Here is a 27991-nt window from a genome sequence, read left to right on the forward strand (position 1 = left end):
CATTTAATTATTATTTTAACGACGAGTGTTTGCTGTGCAGTTGCTAAAGTGTTAGAAAACGGCATCAATTAAAACATCTGCTTTGTTTCAGCGTAAACTAGTCGATTCACGTCTTTGGAAGCGCACACACACAAACACACAGTTCATTTGAGGAAACACAGTTGCAGTTTCCAAACTCTGCTGAGAGGGAGAGAGAGAGAGAGCCAACAATGATGCTTTTTCTCCATGAAGTTGCACAATGGGCGACCCAGATTTCCCTCAGTTGTGGGAGAGGCCAGTCGCTACTTTAAGCGAAAGCGGATACAATCGGGGCGTAAAAGAGCCTCTTTGTGTTTCGTATACGCTCGCTTGAGGACAGAAGGACAGAGGTCAGCGGGTCAAAGGTCAGCGGATTTGTAGCCAGTGAGATGTTGATCTCACACGTATAGACCTTATGCACCAGAGAAACGAGGGCGCCGCCATCTTTAGAATATTGTCTTTGAACTTCCGTTTTTGCGGTCGCTCTGTATATTTCTATGGCATCGCTGTCCAGGAGTAATTAGCTGGTGAAGTAGATTTTCTTATTGTAGAGTTAATGAAAGTTATCATGAGCATTGTAATGTTTATCATAAGCATTGTAAAGCATATGTCTTAACAAATGGACCTTGGACATTTTTTAAACGAGCCGTTCATTCATAACTACGCAAGATCGCTGTGAAAATACAGACCGGAAGTCAAAAGACAACGAGCTCAGCGCTGAAAAGGGGCGTGGCTACATAAGGTCTATAGGATACTGTGATGTCACACTATAGGATGCTGTGATGTCACACTATAGGATGCTGTGATGTCACACTATAGGATACTGTGATGTCACACTATAGGCTACTGTGATGTCACACTATAGGATACCGTGACGTCACACTATAGGATACTGTGATGTCACACTATAGGATGCTGTGATGACACACTATAGGATGCTGTGATGTCACACTATAGGATGCTGTGATGTCACACTATAGGATGCTGTGATGTCACACTATAGGATGCTGTGATGTCACACTATAGGATGCTGTGATGTCACACTATAAGATGCTGTGATGTCACACTATAAGATGCTGTGATGTCACACTATAGGATGCTGTGATGTCACACTATAAGATGCTGTGATGTCACACTATAAGATGCTGTGATGTCACACTATAGGATGCTGTGATATCACTATCTTATAGTGTGACATCACAGCATCTTATAGTGTGACGTCACAGCATCTTATAGTGACATCACAGCATCTTAGTGTGACATCACAGCATCTTATAGTGTGACATCACAGCATCCTATAGTGTGACATCACAGCATCTTATAGTGACATCACAGCATCTTATAGTGACATCACAGCATCTTATAGTGTGACATCACAGCATCTTATAGTGTGACATCACAGCATCTTATAGTGACATCACAGCATCCTATAGTGTGACATCACAGCATCCTATAGTGTGACATAACAGCATCCTATAGTGTGACATCACAGCATCTTATAATGTGACATCACAGCATCCTATAGTGTGACATCACAGCATCTTATAGCATCCTATAGTGTGACATCACAGCATCTTATAGTGTGACATCACAGCATCCTATAGTGTGACATCACAGCATCCTATAGTGTGACATCACAGCATCCTATAGGATGCTGTGATGTCACACTATAAGATGCTGGGATGTCACACTATAGGATGCTGGGATGTCACACTATAGGATGCTGTGATGTCACACTATAGGATGCTGTGATGTCACACTATAGGATGCTGTGATGTCACACTATAGGATGCTGTGATGTCACACTATAAGATGTGTGATGTCACACTATAGGATGCTGTGATGTCACACTATAGGATGCTGATATGTCACACTATAAGATGCTGGGATGTCACACTATAAGATGCTGTGATGTCACACTATAAGATGCTGGGATGTCACGCTATAGGATGCTGTGACGTCACACTATAGGATGCTGTGACGTCACACTATAAGATGCTGTGACGGCACACTATAGGATGTTGTGATGTCACACTATAAGATGCTGTGATGTCACACTATAAGATGCTGGGATGTCACACTATAGGATGCTGTGATGTCACACTATAGGATGCTGTGATGTCACACTATAGGATGCTGTGATGTCACACTATAGGATACTGTGATGTCACACTATAAGATGCTGTGATGTCACACTATAGGATGCTGTGATGTCACACTATAGGATGCTGATATGTCACACTATAAGATGCTGGGATGTCACACTATAAGATGCTGTGATGTCACACTATAAGATGCTGGGATGTCACACTATAGGATGCTGTGATGTCACGGAGCCATGAGATAGACAGACAGACAGACAGACAGACACACACACACACACACACACACACACACACACACCAGCACGTCTGTCAAGGGCCAGTGTTTCCCTCGAGTGGGCCGATGCCAGGCTTGTGCCCGTCTGGACCGTGTGCCCTCTGTGTGTGTGTCTCTATCTCACGCCTCCGTCGGGGATGAGTTAGACAGACACACAGACACTGTGTGTGTGTGTGTGTGTGTGTGTGTGTGTGTGTGTGTGAGAGATAAAGAGTCTGGCGGACGTCCTCACTTGTTTGAGCCAAGGGAATATCAGCGTGAGAATGTGTGTAAAGATGTCTCACTCGGATGAACACAGGACCAGTCATTCCCTTTCTCAAAGACGTGATGATGTTTCAGGCTCTACTAGAACAGCTTGAATGTCTCATATTCTTCAGGGGCAATCATGGCCTAATGGTAACAGAGTTGGACTGGTGACCCAAAGGTTGCTGGTTCGATTCCAGTACCGGCAGAAATATGACTGAGGTGTCCTTGAGCAAGGCACCTAACCCCCAATCGCTCCCCGCACGCCACTCAAGGCTGCCCGCTGCTCCGGGTGTGTGTATCCACGTTTGCAGTGTGTGTGTTCACTACTCACTACTCTGCTCCTAATGTGTGTGCACTTACTTGGATGGGTTAAATGCAGAGGTCAAATTCCAATTATGGGTTACCATACTTGGCCATCACGTGTCACTTTCACTTTCATTGTTGCAGCTCCTCTCTTCACGAGTGTGTTTCCCGTATAACGCCGTAACTCGCTGCTTCACTAGCGTAGTACGATACATCGTTGAAGAAATAAACTCGCTAGTCACGACTGTTTCCCGAAACCGGATTGTCGCAAATCGGCTGTTCAACCACATGTTAATGATGTCACGCAGATGTTGAAGTAATAGCTACTGTTAATGAATCTGTTTGAGATCGAATTAACGCTAGATGTTTTGCTATAAATTACAGACATCTGAGGACTATTTCTCATTTTTCTCAGTTACTTAGCTTTATTTCCAGATTCAATCATAGACTCGTTCTTACGCATTAGAGCTCGTTCACACATGCGCGCTCTTCAAAAACTACACTTTAAATCTCTTGATAAACTAAAAGACGTAAATGACATTTGTATGTATTCTAAATAAAAGACAGATTGCACTGAATGTCAGCTTGCTTATTCTGCTCAAGATCAGGATTTATTGAGTCACATGTCATGCAAACTAGAAACTGCTTTTAACCACAGCTCGAGATCTGTCGCTCCAAACACAAGTTTGCGATGTTGTTTGCGAATGTTTGTTAGAACTATAGTTTCAGGAAACACAGACTCGTTGAACTGCTGATAACGATAGAACTTACAACCAAAGTTGGCTAACGAAGCTTTCAGGAAATGCAGTCCGGTTTACTTCCTGTCTCTATGAAGCCCCTCCTCCTGAAAAGCACACTGTGCTCTGATTGATCAGCTGGATCAGTGTGTTGTGATTGGTCGGCTGGAGCAGTGTGTTGTGATTGGTCGGCTGGAGCAGTGTGTTGTGATTGATCAGCTGGATCAGTGTGTTGTGTAGGTCGGCTGGATCAGTGTGTTGTGATTGGTCGGCTGGAGCAGTGTGTTGTGTAGGTTGGCTGGATCAGTGTGTTGTGATTGGTCGGCTGGAGCAGTGTGTTGTGATTGGTCGAGTGTGTTTGGGAAATGTCCCGCCACTTTCCATAACCACCAGTTTAACACACTACTAACTAACTCAACCAGGCCCCGCCCCTTTATTCTGCATTTTATTTGAACAAACTATCATACTTTATTAATATTTTGAATTAGTTTTTATTTTTATACTTTCCATTTTCCCTTTTAATATTATATTATTTTTATTTATTTTTAATATTTAGTTATTTTGGTTCTTCAGCTGAAAATTGCTAATTTTAAAACAAAAAACAATGCGCTATTTTTAAATTTTATTTTTAAGAGTCATGTTCATTATATGCAATTAATTATGGGAAAAGGAACACGTTTAAATTGGTAATGCTCGTAACACACCCCATCCTGGCACTGGTACATCATCTACAGTTTACTTTACTTTAGTTTTGAACATGATGCAGGGCAACGATAGACTACATGATGACGCCTATTAAAACACCGTTAAATCGAGATATGTGGGGTTTTGTCTTGTATTTATATCACATGATATAGTTTAGCGATATCACATGACAATATTGCAAATGTGATATTGATTTTATACACCTAGTTCAATAAACAAGTTAATAATGTTGCATTTTAGACACAGTATTGTCTGTTTTTTTCTCAATTTCGCCAATGAAAATAGTTCCTGAAAAAAGCGTTAGCAGAAGTGTTGCCCTTCCCTGAGTTTCATTACTGAATGAATCCGTGGTCTTTAACAAATCAAGCGAGTCGTTGATTCAGTGACTCATGCATAAAGATGCTCACTCGCTTCGTTCCTGAATGAATCGGTTGAATGGATGATTCAATGACTCAATTACTGCGGTTTTACTTTCATATTTAGAGCATAATTTTATTTTTCATCCACAGTTGACCACATTGCAGCCATAAAAGTTTGTGTGTTGAATCAAAATATTTACTTTTAAAGCTACTTTTTGTAATGTCCAGTCAGTGCTTCTCTTATCTCACACAATAATGATTGGGTAATTTCTCAGCCAAACTTGATTTGAATTAATAAATCGGCACATCATGTAAAATTTTAATTGCCTTACGTTAAGGCGTTTTCGTTTTAGTTAACCTTGATTATTGGAACAGCTTCCCTACTTTAAAGTCCCCCTGTGGTGAAAATCCAGCTTTTAATGTTGTTTATATGTCTATGTGGTGTTTTTAATATGCTTTAAGACAAACCATGTGTAAATTCATAAGTCGACAGCATTGCTGAGTATTTTCTCCTTAAAACTGCAGTGAACCAAAGACAGAATAAGATAGATTAAATAATAAGATTTAAGATAAAATGATTGACTACAGTGGGACTTAGTTGCCGAACAGTTTTCATTTATTCATCATATAACTGGTTCTGTCTCTCTCAGTCATTCTGACGGATGAGGAGGTGCAGAGAAAGAAGGATTTGATCCTGAAACGGAAGGAGGAGGAGGCGGCGCGCGAGGCGAGGAAACCTCGTCTGAGTGAAGAACAGATGCAGATCATCAACACACTGATGGAGGCGCATCACAAGACTTACGACGACTCCTACTCTGACTTCGTCCGGTTCAGGGTCAGTCCTTTATTTAATCGAAAACACAGTAAAATTGTGAAATAATATTCCAATGTAAAACAGCTGTTTTCTATGTGAATATATAGTCAAGTGTAATTTATTCCTGTGATCAAAGCTGAAGTTTCAGCATCATTATTCCAGTCTTCAGTGTCACATGAATCTGTTTGTTCTAGAATTGTTGCATAAAATCAGTTATCATCAAGTGTCTCTGCAAAACGAATTAAAGATCTGCTTTGTAAAGCATGAACATTAGTCAGTGAGAACCTGTTAGCGATGGGTTTAACTTTAGGGTTTTATTTTAGTTGCTGTCATAATCATTTTGATGAAAAAACTGCAGCATAGAAAGACTTTATGAACGACTGATTCTGTGATTTTGATTTGATGTTTCATAAATTAAACATTTATATTCTATAAATGTGTTTTATCTGAGAAGTATCTGTAAAATACTAATGCATATACAAACAAACAAACAAATAAAGGATGTTACAGTCTATTTATCCTGGTATTATATATATTTATATACGTTTATGTAAATATATCTACATATATTTCAATCATGGCAACTCTGCTGCATAAATACATAGACATAAATCCAGTATCAGATGTAGGCAGGTGGAGCTGGGGAGGTGGAGGGGTTCAGAGGCACTAGATTAACAGTGGAACTTATTGGAAGTGGAATGACTCGTGTAATTATTTCTCTTGTTTGTTTTGAACACATCCTACTTGAACACATTTTTTTGTTTGCTATATGTATTTTTGACTGACTGTGTGTTTGTTCAGCCTCCGGTCCGAGAGGGTCCCGTCACTCGCAGCGCCAGTCGAGCCGCGTCTCTACACTCTCTGTCTGACGCCTCATCAGATTCATTCAACCATTCACCAGGTGACACACACACACATTCTCACACTCTCTCTCTCACTCACTCACTCACTCACTCACTCACTCACTCACTCACTCAGACTCACTCACTCGGACTCACTCACTCGGACTCGGACTCACTCACTCGGACTCACTCACTCGGACTCACTCACTCAGACTCACTCACTCAGACTCACTCACTCACTCAGAATCACTCACTCAGACTCACTCACTCACTCAGAATCACTCACTCAGACTCAATCACTCACTCAGACTCACTCACTCACTCAGAATCACTCACTCAGACTCACTCACTCAGACTCACTCACTCAGACTCACTCACTCAGACTCACTCACTCAGACTCACTCACTCACTCAGAATCACTCACTCAGACTCACTCACTCAGACTCACTCACTCAGACTCACTCACTCAGACTCACTCACTCAGACTCACTCACTCAGACTCACTCACTCAGACTCACTCACTCAGACTCACTCACTCAGACTCACTCACTCAGACTCACTCAGACTCACTCACTCAGACTCACTCACTCAGACTCACTCACTCAGACTCACTCACTCAGACTCACTCACTCAGACTCACTCACTCAGACTCACTCACTCAGACTCACTCACTCAGACTCACTCACTCAGACTCACTCACTCAGACTCACTCACTCAGACTCACTCACTCAGACTCACTCACTCAGACTCACTCACTCAGACTCACTCACTCAGACTCACTCACTCAGACTCACTCACTCACTCAGACTCACTCACTCAGACTCACTCACTCAGACTCACTCACTCAGACTCACTCACTCAGACTCACTCACTCAGACTCACTCACTCAGACTCACTCACTCACTCAATCAGAATCACTCACTCAGACTCACTCACTCTCTCAGACTCACTCACTCACTCACTCACTCAATCAGACTCACTCAATCAGACTCACTCACTCAGACTCACTCACTCACTCAGACTCACTCACTCAGACTCACTCACTCAGACTCACTCACTCAGACTCACTCACTCAGACTCACTCACTCACTCAGACTCACTCACTCAGACTCACTCACTCAATCAGAATCACTCACTCAGACTCACTCACTCAGACTCACTCACTCAGACTCACTCACTCTCTCAGACTCACTCACTCACTCAGACTCACTCACTCAGACTCACTCACTCACTCAGACTCACTCACTCACTCACTCAGACTCACTCAGACTCACTCACTCAGACTCACTCACTCAGACTCACTCACTCAGACTCACTCACTCACTCAGACTCACTCACTCAGACTCACTCACTCAGACTCACTCACTCACTCAGACTCACTCACTCAGACTCACTCACTCAGACTCACTCACTCAGACTCACTCACTCAGACTCACTCACTCTCTCAGACTCACTCACTCTCTCAGACTCACTCACTCTCTCAGACTCACTCACTCACTCAATCAGAATCACTCACTCAGACTCACTCACTCAGACTCACTCACTCAGACTCACTCACTCACTCAGACTCACTCACCCACTCACTCAGACTCACTCACTCACTCACTCACTCAGACTCACTCACTCACTCACTCAGACTCACTCACTCAGACTCACTCACTCAGACTCACTCACTCAGACTCACTCACTCAGACTCACTCACTCAGACTCACTCACTCAGACTCACTCACTCAGACTCACTCACTCACTCAGACTCACTCACTCAGACTCACTCACTCACTCAGACTCACTCACTCACTCAGACTCACTCACTCACTCAGACTCACTCACTCACTCAGACTCACTCACTCACTCAGACTCACTCACTCACTCAGACTCACTCACTCAGACTCACTCACTCAGACTCACTCACTCAGACTCACTCACTCAGACTCACTCACTCAGACTCACTCACTCAGACTCACTCACTCAGACTCACTCACTCAGACTCACTCACTCAGACTCACTCACTCAGACTCACTCACTCAGACTCACTCACTCAGACTCACTCACTCAGACTCACTCACTCAGACTCACTCACTCAGACTCACTCACTCAGACTCACTCACTCACTCACTCAGACTCACTCACTCACTCACTCAGACTCACTCACTCACTCACTCAGACTCACTCACTCACTCACTCAGACTCACTCACTCACTCAGACTCACTCACTCACTCAGACTCACTCACTCACAGTCACTCACTCACTCACTCAGACTCACTCACTCACTCAGACTCACTCACTCACTCACAGTCACTCACTCACTCAGACTCACTCACTCACTCAGACTCACACACTCTCTCTCTGGTGTGTCTGTAGAGTCTGTGGACACAAAGCTGAACTTCAGTAATCTGCTGATGATGTATCAGGACAGTAGTCCCGACTCCATCGAGGAGGACAGCTCTCGCCTCTCCATGTTACCGCACCTCGCAGACCTCGTCAGCTACAGCATCCAGAAGGTCATCGGATTCGCCAAAATGATCCCGGGATTCAGGTGAGTCTCGGACCAAGTGCATCATATCAGCCAAAAACATCTGATGTTCACTCTCACAGTTCAGTTTAAAACCTTAAAGGTCCTTGCACACTCAGTCCGAACTTCTCGTCCGTAATTTTCGCACATTAAAAAATAAATACGTTGTCACGTTGTCAATCACGTTTACATACCGCCTCCGAAACTTTCGTCCGTCATAAAAAAATTCGGATCGGGTTCGATATTCTACGGTTTTTTTTACGAATACGAAAAAAATGCATGCGAAAATGTATGACTCGGTGTGCGAAGATCCTAACCGTCACCGTCCCGATTTTTTTTTCTTGCCTTTTTTTGTATCACATATTTTAGTAATCACCATAAATTAGGTATCATTCAAAAGCTTACGAACTCAAAATGCATCCTGTGAAAACCGTTTAGAAATTGGACGTTGCGTTACCATGGTAATGGCACTTTAAATTATTTTAGCAGTCTCCTCCCCTAGTGGGCGTCATCAGGTTTCATATTACACAATCATTTTAACTATTTTATAATTAAAGTTTTAATTATAATCATAAAGATCTGAGTCTCAAGGTTCCATATTTGGCGACTATTTTGTGATTTATTAATTTGTTACAGGAGAATGCATAAAAATAAATGGAATGTGTGTCACCCGGTGAATATTTTTTATTACGCCTAAAGAAAATCTCATAGGAACTTACATTTTTGTGATATATAGACTTCAAATTTGGAACAAAATTTGGTTAGACATAAATCTTTGATTTCAGAGTAAAAAATATTTTGCACAATTCATATTTTATAAAAAAATATTTAGTACAGTACATTTGAGTTACAATAAATTTAAACTTCCATAACTTTTTCATACTTTAATTTTTTTGATGTGCTTTCACTTCAAGAATAATCGGAGAGTGTTCTTTAAAACAACACCAAATTTAGGTCTATATTCCAAAGCATTCTTGAATTACCACCATTTAAGTTTGGATAGTGCATTTTCACATCTGTTCTCAGTTAAGGGGTTTAAGTGATTTTTTTTAAACACAACGCTTTTACTCTATTTCGTCAACGAAAATCAGTCCAAACAAAGCCATAGGACTGTTTTGCATCTCTGAACGACACACGGCAGCGTTTCTGTACAGTGTAAAGAAAGTACTTTTTGAAATTTAAGTCCTAGAAAAGCCTTGAAAACAGCCAAAATTACGAAGAGGTATTTGAAAAGAGCTTGACTTATTTAAATACAATATATATAAAATTTCATTTAAAAACAAAAACAATCTTTACACGCAAAATGAACACTGCAGCCCACCTGATAAACCCCCATCAGACCTTTTCTCGAAATAAGTACGCCAATATTATAATATAAAATATTATTTATTGAACAATAATAGCCATTATAAACGTGTATATATATTATTAAATAAGTTGTATTTTTGATACCTTATATCTGTAATTTGAGTTTAAAACATCCTTAAAAATACTAAAGATAATGTTTGGTAAGTGCAATCTCTGATTTTAATCCTTGAAAACCAAATAAAGTAGTGCTTAAAGTCCTGTAATTAGTTTTTACATTATCTGTACGAACACTCGATAATGTAGTTGTTTAAGGCTCAAATCTGAGGCATACAATAAATATCAAAATATAAGCTGATTCAAAATATTCATAAATGCTATAATAGTAGATGGCTAATACTGAAACGACACTGTACCTAACGTCCACCATCTTAACAGCAGTTACTGATGGTTAATGTTGGACGTTTAGTTTCGGCTCAAGCAACACCGCAGAAGAATCTGCAATATTTGTGTGATCTTGAGTGTAATTTTATGTCTATGTAGATTCATCTAAAACATCCAGGTAATAAAATGTTCAAACAAATTTTTTATTAAAAGATCGATAGATAAAAACATGTTTCCAAAACTGTTACATCCTTTGTTTACAACTGAAGATGGTGTTTGGATTGTTAACTTGTTTTTATCTCGTCCAGTGACTTTTAATGAAGAATTTGTTTGATCAGTGTTATTTTAGTATCTCTGATTATTCTATTACAGTTTTATATATATATATACATTTTATTTCAAGTACAAAAACTGTTGCACAATTCTTTTCAGTAATTTTGCTGTGGTTTTGTCTTATTTTTTGTACATGTGTCTATACTTTTTTATATTTTTGACTTTTTTTCTGTTTGAATTTTTGCTATTTTAGAACTTAAGTTAAACTAAATGAAAATGAGAAATATTGCTTTAGCAACTAGCTAAAATGAGATTAAATTGTTTAAAAATATATTTTATTTTCATTCAACCATTATTATTATTATTATTTTTTATGGTTTTAGTTTTGTTGCAAAAGTTCTCTTGGCCTTTGGAATTAAAATATCCCACATGATCACACACCCTTCACCATACCTAGAGATTGGCATCGTGTTATTTCAGTTAGGCTAATAACTGGTATGATTTGCATTGAGATGATCTTATGGAAGATCTTATGTGATTAAGATCAATTTCCAAAAGATGATTTTTTTATTCCTCTTTAGGTCAACTTTAGCATGGGTGTGTTCGCTTATGCTAGGCACTGTATCAGACTGGCTGCGGTGTTCATTTTGCATTCAAATATTGATGCATCATAAAAAATGAAGCACTAATTTCATATATATTGTGTTTCAATAATTCAAATACTTTTCAACTACCTCTTCATAAATGTTTTTTTTAAGAGTTTTGCAGAACTTAGATTTCAAAAAGTCAAATTCAAGCACTTCGAAAGATTCACCGTCGACAGATGAGCTCATTAAAATCACACTGTTATGATAATTTGATTATAAAGTATATTTGAGAGTATAAACTATATAGATCTGACTATGTGAGACTATAGTCTGACTGAATCTGTTTTCTTTGCACGACACATTGACATTACAGCACAGAACTACTCTTATCCTGAACATTGTATAAGCATTAGTTTCGTGTGTCACTGTAATGTCCAAAACCCTTCACATAAACATCATAAACATAGGAAGTCAGAGAAGGTCTCGTTTTTTAAGCTTCGTTTCAAAAAACTAAACGTTCATTTTCGTTTACTTAAAATTTTTCAATTATTATTTATATTCAATTTGAGCTCAATTTCACAGACGTTTTCAATAGTTAGATAACGATAATAACCCTGCTTGACGAAGTGTGTGTGTGTGTGTGTGTGTGTCAGGGACCTGACGGCAGAAGATCAGATCGCTCTGCTCAAGTCCAGTGCCATCGAGATCATCATGTTGAGGTCGAATCAGTCGTTCAGTCTCGAGGACATGAGCTGGAGCTGCGGAGGACCTGACTTCAAATACTGCGTCAATGACGTCACCAAGGGTAACACACACACACTCATGCTCAAACATACACACACTCGCACTTACGCGCACACACACACTTACGTGCTCACACAGACTCAAATACACACTTGCACGCTCGCACACACACACTTACACACACACACTCACTTACACGCTCAATCACACACACATGCACTAACACAGACTCACACACTTAAGCACTCACACACACACTCACTTACACGCTCAATCACACACACTTACGCACTCACACAGACACATGCTCAAACACACACACACTTACACGCTTGCACACACTTACACGCTTGCACACACTTACACACTCACACACACAAACAAGCACACTCACTCACACGCTCAATCACACACACACACTTACGCTCTCACACACTCTCACACACTCACTTACACGCTCAATCACCCACACACACGCACTCACACACACAAACAGGCACAGTCGTACTCACACACACTTACGCACTCACACAGACTCACACACACACTCACGCACTCTCACACGCTCAATCACACACACTTACACACTCACAGACTCACACACTTTCACTCTCACATACTCACACTCACTTACACGCTCAATCACACACACTCACACACACACACTTACACGCTTGCACACACACACTTACACGCTTGCACACACTCACACACTTACACACTCACACACACAAACAAGCACACTCACTTACACGCTCAATCACACACACACACTTACGCTCTCACACACTCTCACACACTCACTTACACGCTCAATCACACACACTTACGCACTCACACAGACACATGCTCAAACACACCCACACTCGCACTTACACGCTTGCACACACTCACACACTTACACACTCACAGACTCACACACTTTCACTCTCACATACTCACACACACTTACACACTCACACACACACACTTACACGCTTGCACACACACACACACACTTACACGCTTGCACACACTCACACACTTACACACTCACACACACAAACAAGCACACTCACTTACACGCTCAATCACACACACATACTTACGCTCTCACACACTCACTTACACGCTCAATCACACACACTTACGCACTCACACAGACACATGCTCAAACACACCCACACTCGCACTTACACGCGCACACACACACACACTTACACGCTTGCACACACTCACACACTTACACACTCACACACACAAACAAGCACACTCACTCACACGCTCAATCACACACACACACTTACGCTCTCACACACTCACACACTCACTTACACGCTCAATCACCCACACACACGCACTCACACACACAAACAGGCACAGTCGTACTCACACACACTTACGCACTCACACAGACTCACACACTTTCACTCTCACATACTCACACTCACTTACACGCTCAATCACACACACTTACACGCTTGCACACACACACTTACACGCTTGCACACACTCACACACTTACACACTCACACACACAAACAAGCACACTCACTTACACGCTCAATCACACACACACACTTACGCTCTCACACACTCTCACACACTCACTTACACGCTCAATCACACACACTTACGCACTCACACAGACACATGCTCAAACACACCCACACTCGCACTTACACGCTTGCACACACTCACACACTTACACACTCACAGACTCACACACTTTCACTCTCACACACTCACACACTCACTTACACGCTCAATCACCCACACACACGCACTCACACACACAAACAGATACAGTCGTACTCACACACACTTACGCACTCACACAGACTCACACACTTTCACTCTCACATACTCACACTCACTTACACGCTCAATCACACACACTTACACACTCACACACACACACTTACACGCTTGCACACACACACTTACACGCTTGCACACACTCACACACTTACACACTCACACACACAAACAAGCACACTCACTTACACGCTCAATCACACACACACACTTACGCTCTCACACACTCTCACACGCTCAATCACACACACACACACACTTACGCTCTCACGCACTCACACGCTCAATCACACACACTTACACACTCACACAGACTCACACACTTTCACTCTCACATACTCACACTCACTTACACGCTCACGCACTCACAAACACGCACACTCGTACTCACACACACTTACGCACTCACACAGACTCACACACACACGCACACACTTACACTCTCACATACTCACACTCACTTACACGCTCAATCACACACACATACGCACTCACAGACTCACACACACACTTACGCACTCACACTCTCACACGCACACTCACTACATGCTCAATCACACACACTAACGCATTCACAGACACACACACACACACTTACGCACTCACACACACGCTCACACATATGTTAACGTTCTCACCTGTGTGTGTGTGTGTGTGTGCAGCGGGTCACACAGTGGAGCTGCTGGAGCCGCTGGTGAAGTTTCAGGTGGGCCTGAAGAAGCTGAGTATGCATGAGGAGGAGCACGTGCTGCTGATGGCCATATGCCTGCTGTCGCCAGGTGTGTTCAGTTGCATCTCAACACATTTGGAATAAACTGATATGTACTGTACCTAAACTTCTGCACATTTAATCTGAAAAATACCTTTCAGAGTGCTAAGCAACCTCAAATAAAAGCAAGAGCACCCTCCGTTAAAAATATCACATCGATGAAACTGATTTGACAAACGCTCCGGTGTTCGGGCCGACACATTTACATTTATAAAGATAATAGATATAGAATAGAAGATAAAGTGTTAGTATTAATGGATCAGGTGTTGCCGAAAAAGATGCGTGACACTATGTTGCTGTCTAGGGTTTCTTTTTGTAGCAGTGAGCAATGTAGCCAATCACAGATCTCTTGAACACAGTGGCCAATCAGAGGTGTGTTTGTTGATCTCTTGAACACAGTGGCCAATCAGAGGTGTGTTTGTTGATCTCTTGAACACAGTGGCCAATCAGAGGTGTGTTTGTTGATCTCTTGAACACAGTGGCCAATCAGAGGTGTGTTTGTTGATCTCTTGAACACAGTGGCCAATCAGAGGTGTGTTTGTTGATCTCTTGAACACAGTGGCCAATCAGAGGTGTTTGTTGATCTCTTGAACACAGTGGCCAATCAGAGGTGTGTTTGTTGATCTCTTGAACACAGTGGCCAATCAGAGGTGTGTTTGTTGATCTCTTGAACACAGTGGCCAATCAGAGGTGTGTTTGTTGATCTCTTGAACACAGTGGCCAATCAGAGGTGTTTGTTGATCTCTTGAACACAGTGGCCAATCAGAGGTGTGTTTGTTGATCTCTTGAACACAGTGGCCAATCAGAGGTGTGTTTGTTGATCTCTTGAACACAGTGGCCAATCAGAGGTGTGTTTGTTGATCTCTTGAACACAGTGGCCAATCAGAGGTGTGTTTGTTGATCAGAATCCACTCATCACTCAAAAACGCTGAAGTGTTTGTTGTGCACGCTCGCGTATCTCTCAGTGTAGACGGCTTCATTGATTATAATGGAACTTTATAAAAAAGCTTTTTAGTGATTGTAAAGGGAGCGGTCTTTACGCACTTTCTAGGATATGTAAATAACGATAGGTAAAACCCCGCCCACATGTGATATGATTGGTCACATGTTTGTGACAGTAGTAAATGGGTCCAGTTTTGAATTCACTGCCGTTTTAAGGAGAAAATACTCATAAATACTTAATTCGCAATGAGCAACACTATTGCTAAGTATGCTTTCAAATCTCGAAAAGTTCTGCCCGTAATATATAGGCATATTAAATTAAAAAAAGAAAAATCAATACTAGGAGAATAGTTTCAATGTGGTTTATTGGATAGTGTGCACACTTTTCCACATGCTAAGCTTATTACATTGTTATCAGCATTAAAAGTTAAATATCATTGCTGCTTTTTTCAGCGCACATTTTTCGTTTGGAAAGAATAAAATCATTACGTTTTCATCAGTTACTTTATATACGGGTCGCTTCATTTCTTACAGATTTCTGCTCATTCGAAACCAAATACACACAGCACTGTAAGATTACATTTGTTTGAATGCAATGCATTAGTGAGAGAGCGATTGGGTGTGTGAATAAATGCATCACACACACACACGCACTTAAAATTTCTAAATTTAAAAAAAAAAACATTTCTGAATGGTTAGTTGATGAATTTATGTAGCTGATGTGTAGTTATTGATTAGCATATTCTGTATTGACGTGTTCCAGGGGGCGGGGCTTATGTAAACTTTACCGTTTTTCACCGTTTTTGTGTCTGTCCCTTTAAATGCAAATGAGCTGCTGCTCCCGGCACAGGGGGCGGAGCTTCAAGAGGCTGGTGTGTGCGATTACCTCACACGCACTGAAAATTTCAAAAACTTTTAGCCTTTTATGTTCAAACCGAAGTCGGACAATGATGGAGAGACTCAAAAAGAAGTGACAACATTTCTGAATGGTTAGTTGATGAATTTATGTAGCTTATATGTAGTTATCTTCTAGTCATTGATTAGCATAATCTGTCTTGATAATCTATAAATCGTGTTCCGGGGGCGGGGTTTATGTAAATGTTACCGTTTTTCACCGTTTTTGTGTCTGTCCCTTTAAATGCAAATGAGCTGCTGCTCCCGAGAGAGCTGGTGTGTGTGCGATTACCTCACACGCACTGAAAATTTCAAAAACTTTTAGCCTTTTATGTTCAAACTGAAGTCGGACAATGATGGAGAGACTTTCTGAATGGTTAGTTGATGAATTTATGTAGCTTATGTGTAGTTATCTTCTAGTCATTGATTAGCATAATCTGTCTTGATAATCTATAAATCGTGTTCCGGGGGCGGGGTTTATGTCAATTTTAGGGTTTGTGATGTCACTAACCCGGGAGGAAGCTCGTGTAGTTCCTACCAGCCGTTTGTTGTAGTCCTTAAAAAGCAATTTCTTTAAAAGCAAATATCTCCCTTTGCTTTGAACTTTGAGTGTCGTAACTTTGCAGATGTTGTTTATGCTCAAACAGCGACATTACACACTAACTAAAGTTAGAAAAGTGAAATCATAATCAACCACCCCTTTAAACACTCTCGTTCTCCCGCAGATCGCCCGGGCGTTCAGGACCACGCGCGCATCGAAGCGCTTCAGGACCGTTTGTGTGACGTCCTGCAAGCGTACATCCGCATCCATCACTCGAGTGGGAAACTCGTCTACGCGAAGATGATCCAGAAGCTAGCGGACCTGCGCAGCCTGAACGAGGAGCACTCGAAGCAGTACCGCTCGCTGTCCTTCCAGCCCGAGCACAGCATGCAGCTCACGCCCCTGGTGCTCGAGGTGTTCGGCAGCGAGGTGTCCTAGCATCCGAGGGCCCCCCGGACCACTCCCAGACCCACGCCGGATCCCGGACCCCAACCCGGGAGCTCGGCGCTTCGGCTAGGAGAGCGTCACGGTTCACACTGCGGGGGGCTGTAGAGAGAGAGAGAGAGAGAGAGAGAGAGAGAGAGAGGTGTGTGTGTGTGTGTGTGTGTGTGTGTGTGTGTGTGTGTGTGTGTGTGGTGCACAGGTCTGGATAATAGAGAGAAAGAGAGATATTCTAATGCATAACCCGTGAGACTGTCTATCAGTTCACTGCAAAACATGCTTTTCTTACTTAGTATTTTTGTCTTGTTTCCGGTCCAAATATCTAAAAATTCTTAAATCAAGATGCATTTACTAGATGAATAAATGATATAAGATATTATGTCCTGTTTTCCGGGGGAATTAATCAAAATGAAGTGAGTTTTTGCTTAAAACAAGCAAAATTATCTGCCAATGGAGTGAGAAAAATATTGTTTCTGTTTGTATTAAGATTATTTTTCTTACGCCGTTGGCAGATAATTTTGCTTTTTTTAAGCAAAAACTCACTTCATTTTGATTAATTCTCCCGGAAAACAGGACATAATATCTTATATAAATTCACACATGTAGTAAATGCAACTTGATTTAAGAATTTTTAGATATTTGGCAAAAATACTAAGTAAGAAAAGCATTTTTTGGTGTGTGTGTGTGTGTGAGGGTGGTGCACAGGTCTGGATAATGTTGCGGAATTCCCGCTTTTATGCTACTGGGAATTTCCAAACGGAATGTATTAATAATGTATGAGTAGAACCATGCATATACACTAATATTTATATTCGAGAAAGAGAGGAGAGGTATGGCCAGGTGATCCTCTGTTGTAATAGGATTAGCAGGCTCTTCTATATCATTGGATAAAAGAGTGTGTTTGTGTGACAAAATTAGATTTAAATTCACAGTGGCTCTGTTTCAAAACCTAGCCAACGCCATACGTAGGCGACGTTTCAAGACATTATGTTACGAAAAGATTAAGCATCACGCGTATGCTTCTCACAGAATGCAATCCCATAATGCAATGGTGGGAAAAACCATCCTATACTGCAAATTTATTTTATTTTTTTTGGAACATTTCAATCAGTGTCATTGCATATCTATAGAAGAGGATTAGAGCCAAGCAAATAATAAAATAAAATAAAAACATCTCGAGATTGAAGTCATTATAATGCACGATTAAACTCGAGGGAAAAAAGTCTAAATAAAATGTTGAGAATAAACTCTATTGAGAATAAAGTCGTTGTTTGGAGAGAAAAAAAATTGTTAAATTTCTAGGAAAACAATGTTGAGAATAAATTCATTAAATTTCAAAAATAAAGAAGTTGTGTTTCAAAAAAAAAAAACTAATTAAATTTCGAGAAAAAACCTCGAAATAAAAAATTGAGAATAAACTTCAATTTGAAATTGCACAGCTTAAGGTGTATTTATAATCAATTTTTGATTATAAATATATATAATTCCTTCACTTTAGCAACATACCAACGTCCAATTCTATTTAAATCCATTGCAAATTAGGTCAAACGCTATTCATAGTAGTGCGCCACTTTTAAACCTCCTTTTCAGAAGATTTTTGAGTTCACTAGGTTTTGGGACAGTTGCCACTTTGACTCACAATTGAGTGCAGATTTATGAGCCAAAATATCACAACAATACGGGCCTTGCTGATATATATAGATCTGTCAGTAGTATGCAAAGACACACACACACACACTTTAAAATAAGAGTAGGGGGCCTGACCTGTTGGTCTGATGTCTGTATAGATAGAAACTTAGATGACCACAAGAGAACTAAAACGCAGGAACCGGTCCCCGAGATCAGCCCGAATGCTGCTCGATATTATTTATCATTCATAACAAGGCCATCCGGCTGCTTCAACCTCATATTATCTGGATCTTCAGTGGAGATTTAGTGGTTTAGTCCAAGAGGTCTTACTTTACCCTTAAAACAGATCTTATATGGGTTCAGTACCTCTCTAAGCATCTATTGTCAAATCTATTGTGATTTTAATACTCAGAATATCATGTTTTTAGAAAGCAGATACGCTGTTTGATCAACATCTGTCATCAAATGTTGGGTTTCAATCATGAAACCTAAGCAGAATTGGCTGTCGAACCATTTTTATGTAAATCGCCCCATAAAATAACCCGTTTTACTTCAAATTCAGAAAATGTATGTACAATGATCCACAATTTACATCCTCAAATGGTTCGTAAAATAGTTTTGCACAAATGCACCAATTTACAGCCAAATTCCCCCAGTAGTTTTAACTCCAAACGCACTGAATTCATGATAATGTTGCATGAATTTAGTTTTATGAACGATTATAAACATGTCCCATTCCAACGGGTTCTGCGCTGATCTCTTGTGGTCATGAGCTGTAAATACCACTTGTTTCTGTACATATGTCTAATGAAACAGATAGGCTAATACAGTTAATCAACTGAGAAGAAGAAGCTTGGGAGAAATATGCAAATCTCATATTTTCATAACGTTTTCGGTGTCTTTCTCTCTCAGACGACATTTTAATAAGCTTTTACGACCGTATCTATTCCTGATGCTTTTTAGGTGCGAATTCCACATCAAATATATAATGATTATCATGGCTTAGTTTTGTACGGATTTTGAGACATCAAACTGGACTATGTTTTTATTTCTGCATAACCGCTGCCTCGTTTTTTGAGACATCAAACTGGACTCTGTTATTTTTTTATTTCTGCAAAACCGCTGCCTCAAACCAGCCAAACTGAAACACACACACACACACACACATAACGGTCCGTTTCAAAGGACTCATGGAAGCTTTAACGTTACTGCGGGTGAAACGGGAAAAGGGGCTGCTAACGAAAGAGACTATGTCTGCTTTATCTCAGCTGCAAACGAAAGACTTTTCGAGAGTTTGGACGAACGATACGTGTATATACCAGTTCACGATAAGCTTCGGATGGATTATACTAGTTTTATTAGCTAAGACTGGAGTGTTTTTGCCCCTTTTCACCCACAGATCCAGACCAGTCTCTGCCTCCATTGCCTCAAACGCTGCTGGATCACTTGTATCCGATCAACAAGGGAAATAAAACAAAACAAAAAACCCGCTCTGGATTCAACAGGACCTCAACAGCCAAACAGTTTTGGGTTTTGCTTCATTGGTTGTCAACGGATGGGGGAAAAAGGGTGTCTCTTCATCAGTATTTCCATGAGGGAGGAGTAGAAGAACATCTCTATGCACTTTTGGATCAGATATTATGAGTCTTTGCATCTTCTTTGTTGGTGTTCTTGGCTGAAAAAATTAAGGCAATCGACCAAGTTATGGCTCAATGTTGGTAAAGCTCTTTTGCTACGCAGCTAGGCTAAAGAAACCCAGTCCCATCATGCACTTGCCCTCCCTGAGAAATCCTCTTAAAGTGGGTTTCTTGAGTCTAGCTGAAGGAAATTGACGCGGGTGAAGCGAATCGTTTGATTTGATGACTGACTGTCTGAATGCTGATTGTTTAAGGAAAACACAAACCACCAGGTGCCGTTGTTAACCAAAATGAACTACCTCTCTTCACACATGTAATCATTACACCATTTCAATGTTTGTTTGTTTTCTCTTTTTTTTTTAAAGAAACACTAAATCCCTTACTTATTTATTCTTCTCTGACTCAAATGCTGGACTGTTTTTACCTCAAGACGTCTCCATAAGCTTGCAGTTTAAGTGGTGCTTTACTTGCCTGTAATTGCGTCCGTCGTATTTACAACTCGTAAATACGAACATCCCAGTAGGACTCATCAACAAAAGGTGGATGTTAATGAGCATTTCGTTTGTACGTTATTCCAGACGAAACGCTCGCGATGAACGTGCATCTTGCCGTCTCCCGCTAGCCTGACCGCTAGCTTCTGTCAGTATTCACTCTTTCTCATGCAGAATGTCAAAGCATTGACAACCAAGCTAGCTAATCCCAAAGTATCCTAAATAAGCTAGTTTTAAGTATTGTCTGTTAAGCACTCTCGCCATTTGAAAACTGTGTATATCTACATTAGCAAGCATCGCATGTGCATTGAAGTTGTCATCTGTATTCGAGCTAATAGCAGAAACTCTCACAACTCTCTTGCTGCTCTATTTCTTTTATATTTCTCTTTATCCCAATATTCTGTCTGGGTTTTTTTAACCACAATCAAGAGTGAAGCACGAAGCATTCCCTCATAACATTATATTATTATTTATAATAATAATAAATGCTTTTATTGTTAATGAAATCCTAGACAGCAACATGGTTTCGGCCCAGATCCGGTACATGTGGATTCAATGCGTACCGGATGTGGGCCGGATCTGGGCCTACACTGGGATTAATTATAACAGTTAAATAATAATTAATGCCATTTATTATTATTATTAATTGCATTTAGTTTCATTTTCTCTGTTTTTGAATACACCCTCCGTACATTGACGCTGCTTCCCGATGCGATGTAAACAATGCAGGTTAAATCTGGTTTTATTCGAGGTTTACATCTCTCATGTTTACACTTTTATTAAGATGCGTTTTGGTCGATCGGATCATAAGTATACGAGAGGCACATTCCCGTTCACACATGCACTGCAAAATGAAAATGTCTTAGTATTTTTGTCTTGTTTGCAGTCCAAATATCTAAAAATTCTTACATCAAGAAGCATTTACTAGATGAGTAAAATGACAGAAGAAATTATATCGAGTGAGAATGGAAAAGCATTTTTTGCAGTGTGGTGTTTAAATCCGTCTCTTTTGTCCTCTTTCAGCCACTTCTGTCCTGATTTCTTTGAGGGGAGGGTCTTTTTTAAGCTCTTTCGATCTAATGGACTAAATAAGCTCACGTAATTTAACACACGGAGAGCATCAGCTTTCAATTCAGCTCTGAAAACCTCGAGATCACACTGAGTGTGTTAGACAAATTGTGCGTTGTATGTTTTCATCTTCAAACCAAACTTTTGGTCTACATCCAACCGTTTAAATCGTGTTTGTCTAGTGCGATTCCCGTAATGTTTACGCATTAGGTCCGTCAGTGTTTTTTTAGTGGCCGTTCGAACGCATTTGACCACATGAGTGTTTACACTAGGAAAGCAATCTGATGCAATGCTTTTCCACTATCTCTGGAAGTTTAAAACATTTCAGACCCGTTTACTCCTGTATTTAGCATCCGATCGACCAAAACGCTTCTTACACTGCAAAAACAATGCTTTTCTTACTTAGCATTTTTGTCTTGTTTCCACTCCAAAATATCAAACATTTATTAAATCAAGAAGCATTTACTAAAGTAGTAAAATTACATGAGATATTAATGCTGCGCTCCAGGCAGGTTTTTGAGCACGTAAATCACGACTTTGTAGCATTCCAGGCCAGTAACGCCAAACTACCTGAGCGCAATATATACTTATTGTTTCAGAGACACATAAGATTGTAATACATAATCGTGTGTGTATTATTTTCATTATTATATTATTATTAATTTGACTGAAACGTTATCCTGTCCTAAAGTGTATTCTCACCGTGTAGGGGTGTTGTTTTGTATGGTTTCGCGGGCTATGTGACGTCAGAGCTCGTAACTGGTACTTCGATCTAGAACGAGTTCACGGGTGGGAAGTCACGTGTTTGACTGCCGTTCCAGTGCACTTTCACGGGTATAAGGTTGGAAAAACACGGGTTACAGGTTGCCTGGAACGCGGCATAAGTCTTGCTTTTTGGGGAAATAAATAAAAATTAAGTGATTTTTTTGCTTAAAGGTGCAATGTGTAATATTTCTGAGGATCTATTGACATAAATGCAATATAAGATCCATAACTATGTTTTCAGTGGTGTATAAAGACCTTGCAATAATGAACCGTTATGTTTTTATTAGCTTAGAATGAGACATTTATATCTCCATAACCGCGGACGCCGCCTTCTATGGAGGTCGACATATTGTGTGGTCATGTTTCTAGCGTAGCCGACAGCGAACACACAGCGCTACAGCGAACACACAGCAGCGCTAAAGCGAACACACAGCGCTACAGCGAACACACAGCAGCGCTACAGCGAACACACAGCAGCGCTACAGCGAACACACAGCAGCGCTACAGCGAACACACAGCAGCGCTACAGCGAACACACAGCAGCGCTACAGCGAACACACAGCAGCGCTACAGCGAACACACAGCAGCGCTACAGCGAACACACAGCAGCGCTACAGCGAACACACAGCAGCGCTACAGCGAACACACAGCAGCGCTACAGCGAACACACAGCAGCGCTACAGCGAACACACAGCAGCGCTACAGCGAACACACAGTAGCGCTACAGCGAACACACAGCAGCGCTACAGCGAACACACAGCAGCGCTACAGCGAACACACAGCAGCGCTACAGAGCGCGTTTCCTCACTACCTTGAAAAAGACGTTTTCAGTGGTGTATAAAGATCTTACTTAATGAAGCGTTATATTTGTATTACCTTAGAATAAGCAGTTTCTATCTACACACACCGCGGGTTCCCGATCATCGAAATGCGCCGACATGTTTCTACGGTGGCCCTAAACTGACAAACGCGTTTCGTTACTATGTTGCTCTTCGTGCAAGGAAGCAAGCTTAGTTCAGCGAATAAAACACTGACAGAATGATGAATAAGTAACAATAATATTCACAATAACATATAGTTTTACTGAATAATTAAGTAAACATAATTTCTTAATTTATCTTTGTAAAGAAACCTCATTGCTGAACTGCTACTCTCTGCTGTCTCAGACGATGACATCACTTCCTGTCGGCCACCGTAACTTCTGTTGGTTGCAATTCATAACCTCACCACTAGATGCCGCTAAAAATAACACACTGCACCTTTAAAACAAACAAAATTATCTGCCAATGGGGTGAAGAAAAAAATATTCAAACAGAAACAAAATTATTTTTAAGCATCAACTCACTTAATTTTGATTAATTCCCCCAGAAAACAGGACTTAATATCTTATATAATTTTACTCTTCTAGTAAATGGATCTCGATTTAAGAATTTTTAGATATTTGGACTGGAAACAATACTAAGCAAGAAAAGCATTTTTCGCAGTGTAACACCACATGTAAACAGGACCTAAACACTTATCAACTAAACCTTCACTGACACCTTCATTTCACCGTCCTTTTCCCCCTAAACCACACACACACAAACACACACAGATTCTCCACCAGCATTTGCTTTACAGACAGAAATACTCAGCGTAGAACAGCGTAGAAGTCATATGTGGTGTTTTGTCAGTGATGGAGAGACTGACGGGTCACTTCTCGATGTTTTGACACTATTAAACCGGATTCTCCACGCTAGCTCAGTTAAAGACCTGTGTGTGCCTACAACCCAAAGCCTTATTTTGGGAGCGTGTCAGGGTTGGGCTTTAGTTTCAGTGCCGCTTCTGTAGTTCTGCCCATTTATTCATGAGATTAACGGTCACAGTCAGACTGAACACATGTTCAATTTGAAAATTAAGTGTTGACGTTTGACTCTCAGGCCAGAAACATACTTTACTGAAGTGTGCAGATGTGAATATTCAACTAACTGACATGAAACTGAAGTTATGATCGTCTTTTCTCCTCTATTGTCACGTACACTGCCGTTCAAAAGTTTGGGGTCGGTAAGATTTTCAATGTTTTTAAAGGGGTCCTATAATGCCCTTTTCACAAGATGTAAAATAAGTCTCTGATGTCCCCAGAGTGAGTATGTGAAGTTTTAGCTCAAAATTCCCCACAGATATTTTTTATAGCATGTTTAAATTGTCACTTTTTGAGAGTCAGCAAAAACACGCCGTTTTTGTGTCTGTCCCTTTAAATGCAAATGAACACAGGGGGCGGAGCCTCAAGAGCTTTACCTCACACACACACACACACACACACTGGATTTCAAACCGTGACATTACACACTTACTAAAGTTAGAAAAGTGAAATCATAATCAACCACCCCTTTAAAAAAATAAGTCTCTTCTGCTCACCAAGTCTGCATTTATTTAATTTAAAAAAACGTTATTAAAGAAATCGACACTTATTGAGCAAGGATGCATAAAATTGATCAGAATTGACAGTAAAGACATTTCTTGAGCATCAAATCATCATATTATACTGATTTCTGAAGGATCATGTGACACTGTAATTTATTCCTGTGATCAAAGCTGAATTTTCAGCATCATTACACCAGTCTTCGATTTACTAAAATATAATACAATAGAAAGCAGTTATCTTAAATTGTAATAATATTTAACAATATTAGTTTTTCTTTGTATTTTTAATTGAATAAATGCAGCCTTGGTGAGCAGAAGAAACCTCTTTTAAAAACATAAAAAATCTTACCGACCCCAAACTTATGAACAGTAGTGTATATAAAAGTGAAATGGCTTCTTGAGCGAGAAAAAAATTATTGGGACTTTTGTTTTTCTGTCCATTGGAAATTGATTGTAATGTTGTCGCTTTAAGCGAAGTTATTTCGTTAAAAGATTACAAGGCAGAATAAACGCCGCAAATATTCCATAATAAAATTGTAATTTTGAAATCTGAAAGCGTAAATTACGCTCATGTCTGTTATAATGACTCTAAACGAAAACTCAATGACGCATTAAATAAGCGTTCGTGTGTCCGGAAGCGTTTTCCGAGTGAATGTGTTCAGTCTCACTGCGATTCTCGGCTCTCAGGATAAAACAAAACCAAAACGACAGGAAAATCTGCAGCTTTCTTAGCGATCCGAGAGAACGCTCCTGGAATCGGGTGCCTTACTTCCCATAACTCTCACTCAAAGGCATGATTGTTACATAGGCTATTAACTATTAGGTAAAATCTTGGCATTTTCTAGCGAAATAGTCAGTATTGTGATATAATAGTAATTTGCATTAGTTCTCCAAAGATGGAGAAATGATTCATGTTATATCACTGATTTGATTTGTTCATTGCTTGGTTGCAGGTGTTTTCAAGGAATGAATGATAATGCATGTAATTCTGGGTTGGAGAAACAGCACTTTTATCATGCAAACGTGAAGATTTTACATCATTTACGTACTCGCCCTCACGTCATTTCAAACTTTCTTCTGTGAAACAAGCCCGATCTCACGGCAATTCGTACGAATTTTACGAGGTGGCTTATTCGTACGAATTCATACGACCTCACTCGTACGAATTAGTACGATTTTTGCTAAATCGTACATATTTTACGAGTTGCCCAATTCGTATGAATTTGTACGAATGACCTACCATGACCCCGCCCCTAAACCTACCCATCACGTGGGTTCAGACAAATCGTACGAGTGAGGTTGTACGAATTCATACGAATTAGCCACTTTTTAATCACTCGTACGAATTGGTCGTGAGATAGCGTTGGTGAAACACTAAAACGAGTTCTTCATTTTAACACAACAGCAACATATTAAAACGCAAGTGTGCGTGATTTATCCTGCCAAATATAGCGCACGAGTTTGATACTCATATGCTGCTTTTATGTGTCCTTTTTGGTATTCGGCTCATCAATCACTGTCCACTTTCTCTGTGCGGTAAAAATATGCAGCTGAAACTCGAAAAATATATCGTGCAAAAGTTCTTGTATTTCAGTAATTCAGATTAAAAGGGGAAACTAATATATATAACTATATGCATGATTATACTTCTCAGAGGGCTGACATCTGTGTTTAAAATCCTTTTTTTTTATTTTATTTTTTGGTTTCATGTAATATTCAAATTTCCTGAGATTTTGAATTCGGGTTTTCATAAGCTGTAAGCCATAATCATCCAAATTATAACTTTTGCACGACATTTTTGATTTTTCGAGTTTCACCTGTTAACTGTTGTGTTTCATTGGAGAATAAAAATAATGCATGGCAAAACAAGAGGGTGAGTAAACCTATAACTGATTTTATAAATTTGGTTAATATTCCTAAAATAGTTAAAATCTCCCAGAAATAAATGCATTAAAGTTGTTGAACGTTGTGTCATGAACAAACTTTTCCCCAACACATGTTTATTTTCGATCAGTTTTTAAGTGAAATCGGTGTTGGATCTCCAATATCCCATCATGACTTTTCCAAATCACACACACACACACTTCGAAACACATGAGAAGCTCAAGACCGTAATGTATAATATTGTTTGATTCAGTCGGTGTACACCTGATTTTGGTCTGTACCGTCTCATACGTGTTGATCTCTTTTTTTCCCCATTGAATGTCAATTACACATTTATTTTGTGCATTGTATGTAGTAAATGAGATGTTTTGGAAAAGAAAATCACAAATAAACAGCTGTATATACTGATGCATAACCTGTGAGAGTGTGTATCTATCAAACATTCACACAGGAGAGGAAGAGTTCCAGTCAAAATATCTAAAAACTCTTAAATCGAGATGCATTTACTAGATGAGTAAAAT

The 27991-nt window shown here is 40.2% G+C and overlaps 2 protein-coding genes across 4 annotated transcripts in view; both read left to right on the plus strand.

Annotated features, from left to right (window-relative positions):
- vdra (vitamin D receptor a) overlaps window positions 1-27885 on the plus strand; it is an 85566-nt gene extending 57681 nt beyond the window's left edge. For all 3 annotated transcript variants that reach the window (XM_077218660.1, XM_077218659.1, XM_077218661.1), the window contains 6 exons: window positions 5398-5582; window positions 6363-6462; window positions 8766-8940; window positions 12119-12270; window positions 14669-14785; window positions 17337-27885. In XM_077218660.1, the coding sequence (XP_077074775.1) occupies window positions 5398-5582; window positions 6363-6462; window positions 8766-8940; window positions 12119-12270; window positions 14669-14785; window positions 17337-17590 (983 nt within the window). In that variant the 3' untranslated portion in view covers window positions 17591-27885. The remainder of the gene's footprint in view (window positions 1-5397; window positions 5583-6362; window positions 6463-8765; window positions 8941-12118; window positions 12271-14668; window positions 14786-17336) is intronic.
- lmnl3 (lamin L3) overlaps window positions 1-27991 on the plus strand; it is a 163978-nt gene that overhangs the window by 104677 nt on the left and 31310 nt on the right. The window lies entirely within an intron of this gene.

Source organism: Siphateles boraxobius, unplaced genomic scaffold (assembly GCF_051911475.1).
Source record: "Siphateles boraxobius isolate OS27281-9 unplaced genomic scaffold, OSU_SipBor_1 77, whole genome shotgun sequence".
Lineage (NCBI taxonomy): Eukaryota > Metazoa > Chordata > Actinopteri > Cypriniformes > Leuciscidae > Siphateles > Siphateles boraxobius.